The 13,893-nt window shown below is 35.4% G+C and overlaps 1 protein-coding gene across 1 annotated transcript in view; it reads left to right on the forward strand.

Moving 5' to 3' along the window:
- LOC145410950 (uncharacterized) overlaps window positions 1–13,217 on the forward strand; it is a 57,104-nt gene extending 43,887 nt beyond the window's left edge. The window contains exon 7 of the mRNA XM_080281010.1: window positions 13,164–13,217. Within this exon, the coding sequence (XP_080137136.1) occupies window positions 13,164–13,217 (54 nt within the window). The remainder of the gene's footprint in view (window positions 1–13,163) is intronic.
- Window positions 13,218–13,893: the final 676 nt, after the last annotated feature.

Below are 13,893 nucleotides of genomic sequence, written 5' to 3' on the forward strand. Positions count from 1 at the left end.
ATTAATAAAGGCTATATCTAATCCATCCAGTTCTTGAAGTTCTAAGCTGGATTAATAATAATAATAATAATAATAGTAGTAGTAGTAGTAAGAGCGATAATAATAATAATAATAATTGTAGCAATAGTAATAACAGCAGTGATAATAACAGTAGTTGTGGTAAGAGCAGTAATAATAATAATAGTTGTAGTAGTAATAATAACAGCTATAAAAATAATTATAATAATTAGTATTAATAATGTCTAAAGCCATATGAGAAGTTTGAAAATTTTTGGGGTGTCTAAAACTCCCATTTTCTGTCAAAGGAGTAAAAAGAAAATGTATGATATTTATGGAAAACTAGTGAAATGTTGGAATTGATGATTATTGTTTTAGTGTTGGTATGAGTGGCGTATAAAGAGTATAGCATCATCATTTATCATCGTATCATTTAACATTATTATCATCATTATTAGTATTATCGTTATCATTGACGAGCAGTTGGCTGTAATTTATAAGAGTCATGTGCGCTCTCAGCTTGAATATTGCTCACCCTTGTGGAATGGTTGTGGAGAGGTTGCATTAAGACAACTAGACAAAATTCAGAATAAAGCTGTTAGAATCATTAACAACCCTGCCATTACATATAAACTACCTCCCCTGCAAGTAAGAAGGAATGTTGCCTCCCTTGCATTATTTTACAGATATTTTTTGGCAAATGCTCAGACGAAGTTGCGTCCATGGTGCCGCCTCTCCATGCCTTCCCTCGTGCTACACGGGCATCTGGTAGCGCTCATGACTGGAATGTCACTCAACCATATTGCAGAACTTCTGCCTATCAGAATTCTTTCATTCCCCGAACTGCATCTCTCTGGAACTCGCTTCCCCAGAGTTGTTTCCCTCCAAACTTCAACCCACGGCGTTCAAGTGTAACTGTTACAGATATTTTATGAACAGAGGACACCGGTAATCTGGTGTATGGATTTTTTTTTTTTTATTCATTTGTTTTTCCTTCCTCTGTTCTGTTATTTAAAAAAAAAAAACATTTGTCATCATTTCATTCTTATCATTATAATCATCATCTGGACCCCTGTACATTACCAACACGTGAGGTGGGTGGGATATGAGAGGATGAAGGTGGTGATGATGAATGTAGTAGTAGCTGGTGAAAGTGGGAAGTTGTGATAGTTGGTGATGATGCTGGTGATGATATAAAACAAGTGGTGGTGGTGATGATGATGTAGTAGTAGTAGTAGTAGTAATAGTATTTGTTGTAGTAGGTGATGTTGATGAAGTAGTAGTAGAATGCTCGGTCGGTAGGTAGATATAAATAGACAGAGACAGATAGGTATGTAGATAGATAGATTACAAAACTACCCACTTTATTCCAGACCAAAACGATGGCGTAGAAGAAGGCGCTGACAAGGATAGCACGGAGGAGAGGAGCGAACCGGAAGGGAAAGAAACCACTCCAAATACGGAAGAAAACGCACGGTCGCCGGAACCAGGTGTGCCTCTCTCTCTCTCTCTCTCTCTCTCTCTCTCTCTCTCTCTCTCTCTCTCTCTCTCTCAGATGTTCGTCCTTTTGCAGGGTATTTCATGTAGTAATTAATAATAATAATAATAATAGTAGTAGTAGTAGTAATACGGTAGTAGTGGTGATAGTAGCAGTAGTAGTGATAATAATAATAATAATAATAATAATAATAATAGCAGCAGTATTAATAATAGTAATACAACATAACTGCTACTTCTGGTACTACTGCTACTACTACTACTACTACTACCACCAAGAATAATAGTAATAATAATAATAATAATAATAATAATAATAAATAAACCGTGTAAACATATATTAAAGACTGTGTGTATGTCTAATAAGTCTTCACTTCCTCAGGCGAAGCAGACAACACCTCGCTCTCTCCAGAAGTCAAAGGCGCCCTTGAGGTAGACGGAGGGGTGGACGCAGTACAGGTAAAGATTGAGACGTGAATCAGAGGTGTAAGTAAAGTTTGAGAGGTGAATCAGAGGTGTAGGGAGAATTGGAGGCGTGAATCACAAGTGTAAAAGGTGTAGGTAAGGTTTGAAACGTGAATCAGAGGAGAAATTTCAGAGGTTAAACGTTAAGGTAAAATTTGAGACAAGAATCAGAGGTGAAAGTCTCAGAAAAAATTTTAGACATTAATTAGAGGTAGGACAGGTAACATTTTAGGCAGGTAAGATGTGTTGTTGTTATTCTGGGTGGTTTTTGGATGTAGGTTTTGGACGTGGAGGCGATTTGTTTGTGGCCGCCCCTTACGAGATTAAGGCCTCTGGCAATAGATAGACAGATAGATAGTTTTTGGATGTTATGTGTGTTCTTTTGTTAATTATTTAATTAGAATGTGTTAATTCGTTTGAAGTTTTTTTCTGACATGGTGCGTTATTTATATGGTTGGATGGATGAATAGATTGATGGATGGATGGATAGATAGATAGATAGATAGATGGATGGATAGATAAATAGATAGACAGATAGATATACTTAAGCATTCGTCTCACCTGTAGTAAATAAAATACCTTTGTCCCTAAATTCTATACAAACTTATAAATCAAACTTTACCTTTACATATCATATACACCTGTGATTAATACATACAAAATACTATCTATCTATTGCCAGACGCCTTAATCCCTTCTACGGGGTGGCCACAAACAAATCGCCTCCACGTCACCCCGTCGCCATATCACTGCCCTGCTCCCAGTTCACACACACCCGTCTCTTATATACAAAATACATACAGAATACAAATGGTCTTTTTAATATATATATAGAAAGAAGGAATTTGTATTTTTTTTATATGTAGAGAAAAATTAATTTGTCTAATTTATAGGGAAAAAAAAGGGTCTATAACACTAATTTATTATTATTATTATTATTATTATTATTATTATTTTTGGTCAAATCTAACTTTAAAATTATCTGTAATTTCTCTTTTCAGGAATCGGAGTCTCTGCCTGCCTAAGAATGTGGATCATTGACTTCCTTCCTGCACCTTCCAAGGATCTCTCTCTCTCTCTCTCTCTCTCTCTCTCTCTCTCAAATTTTCCACTAACATCTCCTCTCATATAATTCTTTTCTTTTTAATTGCCTCTATCTATCTATCTATCTATCTATCTTCCCTATTTTATCTATCATTTTTTTATTTAGATTTTTGAGTTTTTTTTTACTAATATATGTCAATTTTTCAGATATCTATTAATTTATCTATTTTAATTTTCGTTTCAGGGCTTTTGTAAATGTATCTAGTTTTATTTATGCACATTTCTATCTATCTGTCTGTATCTATCTGTCTATCTGTCTCAGCTCTCTCTCTCCCTCTTGCTGATTTGGACCAGGAAACGTACCTCTATGCTCATTGCCTCTGTCTATCTATCTATCTGTCTATCTATCTATCTTTCTCAGCTCTCTCTCCCTCTATAGCTGATTATTCTCATTTCTTCTATCTATCTATCTATCTATCTGTCACCATCAGCAGTCTCTATAGCTGATTTGGACCAAGGAAGTTACCTGTCTATTTATGCCTATTTCCTCTGTCTATCTATCATTCAGTCTATCTATCAACATTATCCATATTTTATCTACCAGTCTGTGTATCTCTTATATCTATCAAAACATCTATTTATATCTATTTATGTGTTTATGTCTATCTATCTATCTATCTATCTATCTGTCAGCTCTCTCTCTTTAGCTGACACGGACCAAGATACCATAGGCGCTGCATTCTACGTCGGCGCAGTGTGTTTATGTAGTGATGCGCTGTGCTACGATGCGCAATTTCCGTTTCATTTTAAATCAAACTTTTAAAATAACGGTTAGGAACGTTAACGGTCTGAGTTTCCCGCCAAAATTTGAATTCCCCGCCAAAATTTGAATTCTCGCCTTACTGTAGTTGGCTGTATTGCTGTATTGTCTTTGTATTATTGTAGATATGATTTTTTCAGTGATATTGGAGTTTTTTTTTATCATTTTCCTGTTTTCTTCCTTTTTCTCTAAGTTATGATGATGAAGAATAAGATTTGGATGATGATGATGATTATGAAGGTTATTATTATTATTATTATTATTAATATTAATATTATTATTGATTCATTATTATTATTATTATTATTATTGTTATTATTATTGTTATTATCATGAGTAGTAGTAGTAGTAATAGTATCATTATTATTATTATTATTGTTGTTACTATTATTATTATTTTATTATTATTATTGTTACTATTATTATTATTATTATTATTAACATAGCATTCATATCTATTTCGATTTGAACTACAAGTAATTTGAATCCCAAGTTATTCAAAACTTTGGCGGGAAACGCAGGAGAAGTCTGAATTAGCCAGTTGGAAGAGTGTGATTAGGGCCAGAGTTGGAACGGAAATAAACTGTATACAAAACATTATGCAAAGTGGACCATAATTTTGAAATCCTACACGTTCGTTCATATTTGACGTTACAGTGCGTTATTGATTTTAAATTTTCAAATGGAGTTACTGGCTTATTTGAATTTTTGAATTTATTAATGCATCGAGTGAGAGAAAGGTGTACTATTTTTTTATTTGTCTATCTATCTATCTATCTATCAGTCTATCTTTATTTTTAATGTACGTGAATTTAGAGTGTGCTTTAGTGATGAAAAATGTATTATTCAACATTCTGTACTCCTTTCACTCTAACTTGGCCTAAAATTGCCATCTTTCCATCTTGAATACTGAGTTGTAGTAAGAGGTTAGCACTAGAATGGTGCTAGTCACGAAGAAGTGCCATGGAAAGGATGTAGAGCCGTAGTATTGTCTTTTTCTGCCACTGAGCTACGTGAAATAAGCTGCAAAAGGACGAAAATCTGGGCCAAGTTAAGGTGAAAGGAGTATAGTCCATTGTAATAATAGGTTGAATATGCTAGTCACGAAGAAGTGCTCTGGAAAGAATGTAGAGCCGTAGTACTGTCTTTTTCTGCCACTGAGCTACGTGAAATAAGCTGCAAAAGGACGAAAATCTGGGCCAAGTTAAGGTGAAAGAATATGATGCTAGTCACGAAGAAGTGCTGTGGATAGGATGCACTGGGCCAGGTTAAGGTGCAAGGAGTAGTGCGATTTCAGAATTTTGGACCAGTTTGCATTCATGTAATTATTTTTTGTGGATAAACCCGTAACACGTTTCCAGTAGCGACTTATTCTTAATCTAAGGAGATGTGTAAGAAACAGTGAGGTTTTTTGAAGGAAGTGAGATATCTTAAAGTGAGATATCTTTAAATCGCGTGAGATATCTTTAAATCGCGTGAGATATCTTCAAGTGAGATATCTTTAAGTCGCGTGAGATATCTTTAAGTCGCGTGAGATATCTTTAAGTGAGATATCTTTGAGTCGCGTGAGATATCTTTAAGTCGCGTGAGATATCTTTAAGTGAGATATCTTTGAGTCGCGTGAGATATCTTTAAGTCGCGTGAGATATCTTTAAGTGAGATATCTTTAAGTCGCGTGAGATATCTTTAAGTCGCGTGAGATATCTTTAAGTGAGATATCTTTAAGTCGCGTGAGATATCTTTAAGTCGCGTGAGATATCTTTAAGTCGCGTGAGATGTCTTTAAGTCGCGTGAGATATCTTTAAAGTGAGATATCTTTAAGTCGCGTGAGATATCTTTAAGTGAGATATCTTTAAGTCGCGTGAGATATCTTTAAGTTGTTGTGTTACTTTACGATGCAACGTCACTTTTGTAACATGCACAGTGTTACGTAATAGTCACGAAGAAGTGCTGCTACTCTCGCTCCTTATCCCTTTCTGAAAATCTAAGGAGAGTTGTAATATATTTGTGATATTTGTTCTGTTTCTCCAATTATTATTATTATTATTATTATTATTATTATTATTATTGAGGAAAGTGAAATGGCTGAGTTTTAGTGAAAGGTACACACACACACACACACACACACACACACACACACACACACACACACACAGAAACCATACTCATTTTCTCTCTCTCTCTCTCTCTCTCTCTCTCTCTCTCTCTCTATCTATCTATCTATCTATCTATCTTTCTGACTCTGGACCTTTTCAATAATTTTTTTCAATAATATCCAGTCATAAGCTAAAATAATAATAATAATAATAATAATAATATGTAGCAAGAATTTTTTAAGGTAATTTGATTTGAGTACATGAGTAGCGGTATTTTCTCATTGACTACTGATGTAATACCCTTGAGTACATATGTAATACCCTTCAGTACATAATTTAAGTACATAGATAATCTGTACACGACCTAGCCTTAGTATTAGTGAGTATTAATGTACATAAGTATATTAGAGGGTTAGAATGTAAGGAATTTGAATATTTAAGGAATTTTTAGGTAAGACTGAGAATATTTGAGGAATTTGTGGGAATATTTAAAGAATTTGTGGGTAAGAATGAGAATATTTAAAGGATTTGTGGGTAATACTGAGAATATTTAAGAATTTGTGGGTAGGACTGAGAATATTAAAGGAATTTGTAGGAATATTTTAAGAATTTGTGGGTAATACTGAGAATATTTTAAGAATTTGTGGGTAATACTGAGAATATTTAAGGAATTTGTGGGTAAGACTGAGAATACTTAAGGAATTTGTGGATAAGACTGAGAATATTTAAGGAATTTGTGGGTAAGAGAATATTTAAAGAATTTGTGGGTAAGACTGAGAATATTTAAGAATTTGTAGGAATATTTAAGGAATTTGTGGGTAATACTGTGAATATTTAAGGAATTTGAAGCAGACGATCGATAATTAAAGGGAAAGTGAACGATAGATTCTGAACCGTACTGAAACCCTTTTCGGAACCCCGTAACTGTTTCAAAATAATACGTATGCGTTTCATATTCTTTCGTCCTAAATGTGGCGCGATTCCCAGACCTTGACTAGATTATATGGACTCTTGAACGATGATTAAAGAGAGAGTGAGTGATGATTTTGAGAGTTAGTGTATTATTATTATTATTATTATTATTGTTATTATTATTTTTTTTTTAGATTATTGTGTTAGTGATTCATAATGTTTGGCTTCGTGTTTGTGAGATTTCTGTACTTGGTCGCTACAGGAATTATTATTATTATTATTATTATTATTATTGTATTATTATTATTATTATTGATTGGCCTTTATTATTATTATTTTGTTTATTACTGTAATATTATTATTATTATTATTATTATTATTATTATACGAATAAGATATCCTGAATAGAAAACGCGGAGAAAAAAAAAAGATGAAGAAAACGGAAAATTGTAAAATAATTAGTTTTTTAAAGAATGTAGCCATAAATAATAATAATAATAATAATAATAATAATAATAATAATGATGATAAAAATAATAATAATAATAAATTGTCGCCTTAGTATATTTTCCTAAGCATATGGAAGTGAAATGATTGAAGTAAATGCGTAATGATAATAATAATAATAATAATAATAATAATAAGCTTAATTTTAAGGGAGGAATATAATAATTTTGAGACCAAGCAACAAATAATAATCACGATAATAATAATAATGATAATAATAATAATAATAATAATAATAATAATAACACTAATAATAATTGTGAATGAGGAATATAATAAAAAGTTTGAGATTTAGCAACAAATAATAATAATAATAGTAATAGTAATATTTTTGTGTGACTAAGCAACAAATAATAATAATAATAATAATAATAATGATAGTAATAATAATAACAATAATAATAATAATAATAATAATGATAGATCGAGTGGTCCTCTGTTATTATAATATAATAAAAAATAAATTATTGGTGATATATTAATAATTATATGTGTCTAAAAGGAGTGTTCAGTCCCATAAAGTATTGATCAGAGCTGAAGGCATTATAACAGAGGTGTACGAAGAATGGTGAAACACGGGATGATTATTGGGAAAATTCTCTCTCTCTCTCTCTCTCTCTCTCTCTCTCTCTCTCTCTCTCTCTCTCTCTCTCTCTCAATATTCGCTTCTACGTGTAAAATATTTGGAAATTTAAAGAGTAACGAGAGAGAGAGAGAGAGAGAGAGAGAATCATACTTTTTAACAATCACCTTATATAAGAGAGAGAGAGAGAGAGAGAGAGAGAGTCGTACCATGCTATACCAGCCTATACCAGCCACAACACACCAGATCACACCAGGCTATACACCACACCCACACCGTCCATCAACACACACAGTATACTCAGCCACTCTTGTGATATATTGACTAGTGATAAGTGTTGTAAGTATACCCCGTGAGTATAGCCGTCTGTGTATAGGTATAAGGCTTTGGTGTATTGGTGTAGTGGGTTTCATGCACCTTATGGGGCCAGGGTTAGCTGTGATGCCTGTCAGGTGGCGATTTATTTATGTGTGGGGTATGTTAGGATGGTTTCAGGAAGGGAAGAATTATTGTTGTTATTATTATTATTATTATTATTATTACCATTATTATTATTATTGTTATTATTATTATTATTATTAGTCTAGTAATAGTAGTAGCAGTAGTATCATTATTATTATTATTATTATTATTATTATTATTGTCATTTCATTTTAGCCGTATATACTGATCATTATTAATTTTATTTTTTAAGTTTATTATAAAGAAAATGCCAGAGTTTTTAGCCTCCTTTACTATTTTTTTCTTCGTTTTCCTTCTTGTTTCCTTTCGGTATTACCCTTCGCAACGTAATGTCTCGAGCGATTTATTTATTTATTTATTTTTTTTTTTATATTTTTTGTATATCAACCTAAGTTCTCCCCTTGAATAAAATCGTTTCCCATGAGCCCGTATTCTCGTCCCAAACACTCTTCCTTAGCGATTTATTTTTGGATATGTATGGTTTATGAAGGAGGAGGGAGTGAGTTGGGGGGGAGGGCAGTCAAATGGTGGATGACAGCGACTTGGAGGCGTTTTGTCTGTGGCCACCCTTTGCGGGATTAGGGCGTCGGACTATAGATGGATAGATAGATAGATAGAGTTGTTTATGCAGAGTATGGCGATAGATGGATTTATTGCAGGGTAGGACAGGAAGGTGTACTGATCAAATAAATAGCTTAAGAAAAGGTGTTAGGGAGGACTTGAGATGATTTATGCAGAGTATGGCGAAATTAGATGGATTTATTACAGGGTAGGACAGGAAGGCGTAATAAACAAAATAAATCGCTTAAGAAAAGGTGTTAGGGAGTTGTTACATCTTGACCCAGCTTGACCTAACCTTGACCCCAGCGAGGTCAAATACACACACACACACACACACACACGAAAAAGCTGTTACATTCCGTCCACACACACACACACACACACACACACACACACACACACACACACACACACACACACACACACACACACACACACACACACAGCTGTTACATTCCGTCTCTACATATTGACGTAAATATTTGTAAAGTGAAGGCTATTTTTCTATATACACACAGTCACGTGGTATATGTACTCAACAAACGTAATATATGTACTAAACAAACGTAATATATGTACTAAACAAACGTGGTATATGTGCTAAACAAACGTGATATATGTGCTAAGCAAACTGGTGTATGTACTAAGCAAAGGTGATATCAGTCCTAATGTATATGTACTAAATAAATCATTATCGTGCGTCTGGGTGAACACAATAAATAGTAACTGCATTTATCACGTGTTTTATTAACACTTAAGAACGTGGGTAGAGTTTAGACAGGGATTTATAGATCAATGTCCAGACGGAATAGTAACCCCAGGGCGATGCATGGGAAGTTCGGACAATCATGCATGCACAGTGTTCCAGGACATTTAAAATTTTCTGGAAAGATGTAGATCGGAATAGGTATGTTCCAGACTATTCCAGGGCATTCAGATTTTCCTGGAAAGATGTCGATCAGAACAGGCAAGCACGTTCTGGAACTTTCTGGAAAATACAAGTACTAGTCACAAGATCCCACACAAGTATATATCAATTTTTTACTAGTCTCTTTGAACTAGTAACTCCAGAATTTTACCAATCCCACACAGAATTTATTACTGGGAAGTGACTGGTTGACTTGTGTTATATCCCAGGCTGGAATTAATTTTTTTACCCTCTCTGCCTCACCAGCGAAGTAGGTGGTGGTAATCATCTGTGTCTGTGTCTCTTTGTGTGTATATGTGAATTGTCTCTGCCTGTATGTGTATATCTCTGTCTGTCTTTCTGTGTACACAAGAATGATTCGGAAAGTTGTCGAATTCCAAATCAATAAATCATAATCTATATTAGCGTTGACGGAGGTATGCGCTATCTGAATTTTTTATTGTATTTAACTCCAACATAAAATTCTCAGCCTCATCCTTGAGACCCGCCACTCGTCACGCATCTTCTCATGTCACCACTGCGGCGCCAACACCCACCGTCCATATTGAATACATGCTAGGGCTGTCTCACTCAGGACTGGTGATATTTTATTTATTTAGTGACTATCGGTGTGTCTTGTGGTAGGTCGAACTAGCGTCCTTTCAAACACCAGACCTCTTTTCTAACCACTTGCCAGTAATAATAATAATAATAATAATAATAATAATAATAATAATAATAAAAGTAGTAGGGGTAGTAGTAGCAGCAGTAATGATAATAGTAGTAGTAGTAGTAGTAGCAGTAATATTAATAGTATTAGAGGGAAGTACTAGTAACAATAGTAGTAGTAGTAATAGTTATACAGGTAGTAGTAGTAGTAGTAGTAATAATAATAATAATAATAATTAAATAAAGGATTAATATGCAAAAATAAATCACTAACAATAATGCAATAAGGGAAGGGAGGGTTTATCAGTACAGTATCAGTGTATCAGTGAGCCCTCTAAGACCACGAGAACACCTTATACTAGTAATGGAAAGCAGTAGGTTAAAATTGAGTCTCCTAAGTCCACGAAGAACACCTTGGAAGTAATTAAGAAAGGAAGGTAAAGGTGGGTTAGTGAGCCTCCTAAGACTAAGAGAAATTCCCTTAAGGTATATGAGGTAAATATTGAGTCTACTAAACCCACGAAGCATACCGTAGAGTAATTAAGGAACGGTGTGTGTGTGTGTGTGTGTGTGTGTGTGTGTGTGTGTGTGTGTGTGTGTGTGTGTGTGTGTGTGAGCCCTCAAAGTCCACTAGTCTCAGTGAACAAAGGGGTGAGTTATGGCCCCCCCCTCTCTCTCTCTCTCTCTCTCTCTCTCTCTCTCTCTCTCTCTCTCTCTCTCTCTCTCTCTCTCTCTCTCTCTCTTACACAACTCAGTCACCGAAGCGTTACCTCTTCACACACACACACACACACACACACACACACACACACACCACAACACCTCTCTCTGTTTATCTCGCTATTACACACATGCAGACGATAAACACACACACACACACACACACACACACACACACACACACACACACACACATTATACACAAATTAAACTGCACTACAAATTAATATGAACCAAAATAGTGCTGAGAAATTGGTCTTGAATTATGCTGTATTTACCCTGCGTATTGTGTAAAAACTTTGTAACTCTTGCAACTTTATATTCTCACTGTGTTAAACTATTTTCTGCGGTTAATATTTCTTTTTTTAATGCAAGGAAGAAGGAACCCAAGGCCAGGAGCCCGCAAATAGTTCCCTCCAAGAAGAAACAAAAACAGCAGAGAGCCAAATTCAAGATCCGTTCATTCACACCGCGTTTGAAAGACTGGAGATCATAGGCAGTAGGAAATACAGACAGAGGGAGACAGTTCCAGAGTTGACCTGTTGCATACTTGAAGCGTAAGATGCTGGGTTTAATTCTGCTTAAGTTGAATGCAGTAAATCTTCCTTTCCATATAGCTAATGTAAAACACTGGAGGTCATAGGCAGTAGGAAATACAGACAGAGGGAGACAGTTCCAGAGTTGACCTGGTGCATACTTGAAGCGTAAGATGCCTAGTTTATTACTTAAGTTGAATGCAGTAAATCTTCCTTTCTATATAGCTAATGTAAAAAACTGGAGGTCATAGGCAGTAGGAAATACAGACAGAGGGAGACAGTTCCAGAGTTGACCTGGTGCATACATGAAGCGTAAGATGCGTAAAGCTAAATACAGTAAATCTTTCTACCTGTATAGCCAGTGTAAAAATATATATATACTCCAATCTCCTTTCAAGACAGCAGCGTAAAAAAAAGAGTATATTTCTGTATGGTGACTGTTGAACTAAAATCTTAAATACTTTTACATATGTACACTAGGAAGCAGTTTTAAGATGATGATAACAAAGTAGTTGTATTTATCCTCCATTCAGTTACATGCTTATTCTTTCATATATGTGTTTTGTATATGAGATTGTACACACACACACACACACACACACACACACTATATATATAAACGTCTCTCTCTCTCTCTCTTACATCACTTCAAATTTATAGTCACTCGTTCCGGTCGTTTTAAGGTTCTTCCTGTTTTCCCGGAACACCTTCCCGTCACGAACTTAGTCTTTAGGTAACAGTTTTGGGTGGAGTGTATGTTATGTAAGAGAGAGAGAGAGAGAGAGAGAGAGAGTTTGCACTATGATGGAAGTAGTAGTAGTATTAATAGTAGTAGTGGCAATAGTAGTTGTAGTTGTAGTAGCAGCAGCAGTAATATTAGAAGTAGTAGTAGTGGTGGTGGTAATAATAGTAGTAGTTGTAGTAGTAGTGTTTGCATTAGTTGAGGTGATGTAGTAGTAGTAGCAGTAGTAGTAATGGTGGTAATTAGTAGTAGTAGTAGTAGCAGTAGTAGTAATGGTGGTAATTAGTAGTAGTAGTAGTAGTAGTTGTATTAGTGTCGGTGATGGTGGTGCGGTAGTAGTAGTGGTGTTTGTTGTTGTAGTTGAGGTGATAGTAGTAGTAGTGGTGTTTGCTGTTGTAGTTGAGGTGGTGGTAGTAGTAGTAGTAGTGGTGTTTGTTGTTGTAGTTGAGGTGATAGTAGTAGTAGTAGTAGTGAATATAGATTTATGTATATTTTGCCTTATATAAAAGCCATTACATTTCACACACATCATTCCAGTTATTCAAGCCTCAGTCACCAATTTCAGTGTTTAGTGGTTAATTTGGTTATTTTTTTTTTTATTCTGCATTATTTATTTTACATAATTCTGTACTCCTTTCACTCCAGCTTGTCCTCAACAGCTTCCCGCTTCCCCGAAAGGAGGATGGCGGCCTGCAGTAGGATTGTTCAAGGCTTTAGTCCACTTGGTTTCCATTTCAGATTAGCCTGGGGTTGTAACTACTACTACTAATACTGCATTACCTTTACACTTCAACACTTAGAACTATTATTATTTATGTATAAAACTACGTTAGGTTAGCAGTATAATTTAAGTGTAGATATTATCATGGAATGCTGTTCATATTAATATTTACATGAATAATGATATGTGTGTGTGTGTGTGTGTGTGTGTGATGTGTGCGGCTGAGGGCAGGTGGACGCCCCTGGCCTGCATAGTCCCGGGTCACCCTTGGGCAAGGTGTAGCACCCGTTAGCCCACCAAAAAGGTAGTAGGTGGATGGTTACCATCGTCCCGGGAGGTACTACCATGGCAGTGACGTGGTAGCTGGCCTTGCACAACACTCCCAGGCGGGGAACTCAACCACATTTACCAAGTAGTCAAAGTCCTGGCTGAGACTACTACTCCTACATATCTCCTATACACAGCTCATCCTCTTGGGGGCTATGCCTCCTCCATTTTACCTGCACCTCGCCATGTGCAAGCACCCTGTTCCCACCCTGGCCACGCGCTGCCTGCCACAGCAAGGCATCTGCTTGATTGGGATCAGTTGTTAGATAGATATGGGACGATTTGTTGGTGGTCTGCTGCCCTTTTATTTATTGAAGGCGTGTGACG

This window comes from Coenobita brevimanus, chromosome 11 (genome assembly GCF_032717465.1).
Source record: "Coenobita brevimanus isolate Jiangsu-jjx chromosome 11, ASM3271746v2, whole genome shotgun sequence".
Lineage (NCBI taxonomy): Eukaryota > Metazoa > Arthropoda > Malacostraca > Decapoda > Coenobitidae > Coenobita > Coenobita brevimanus.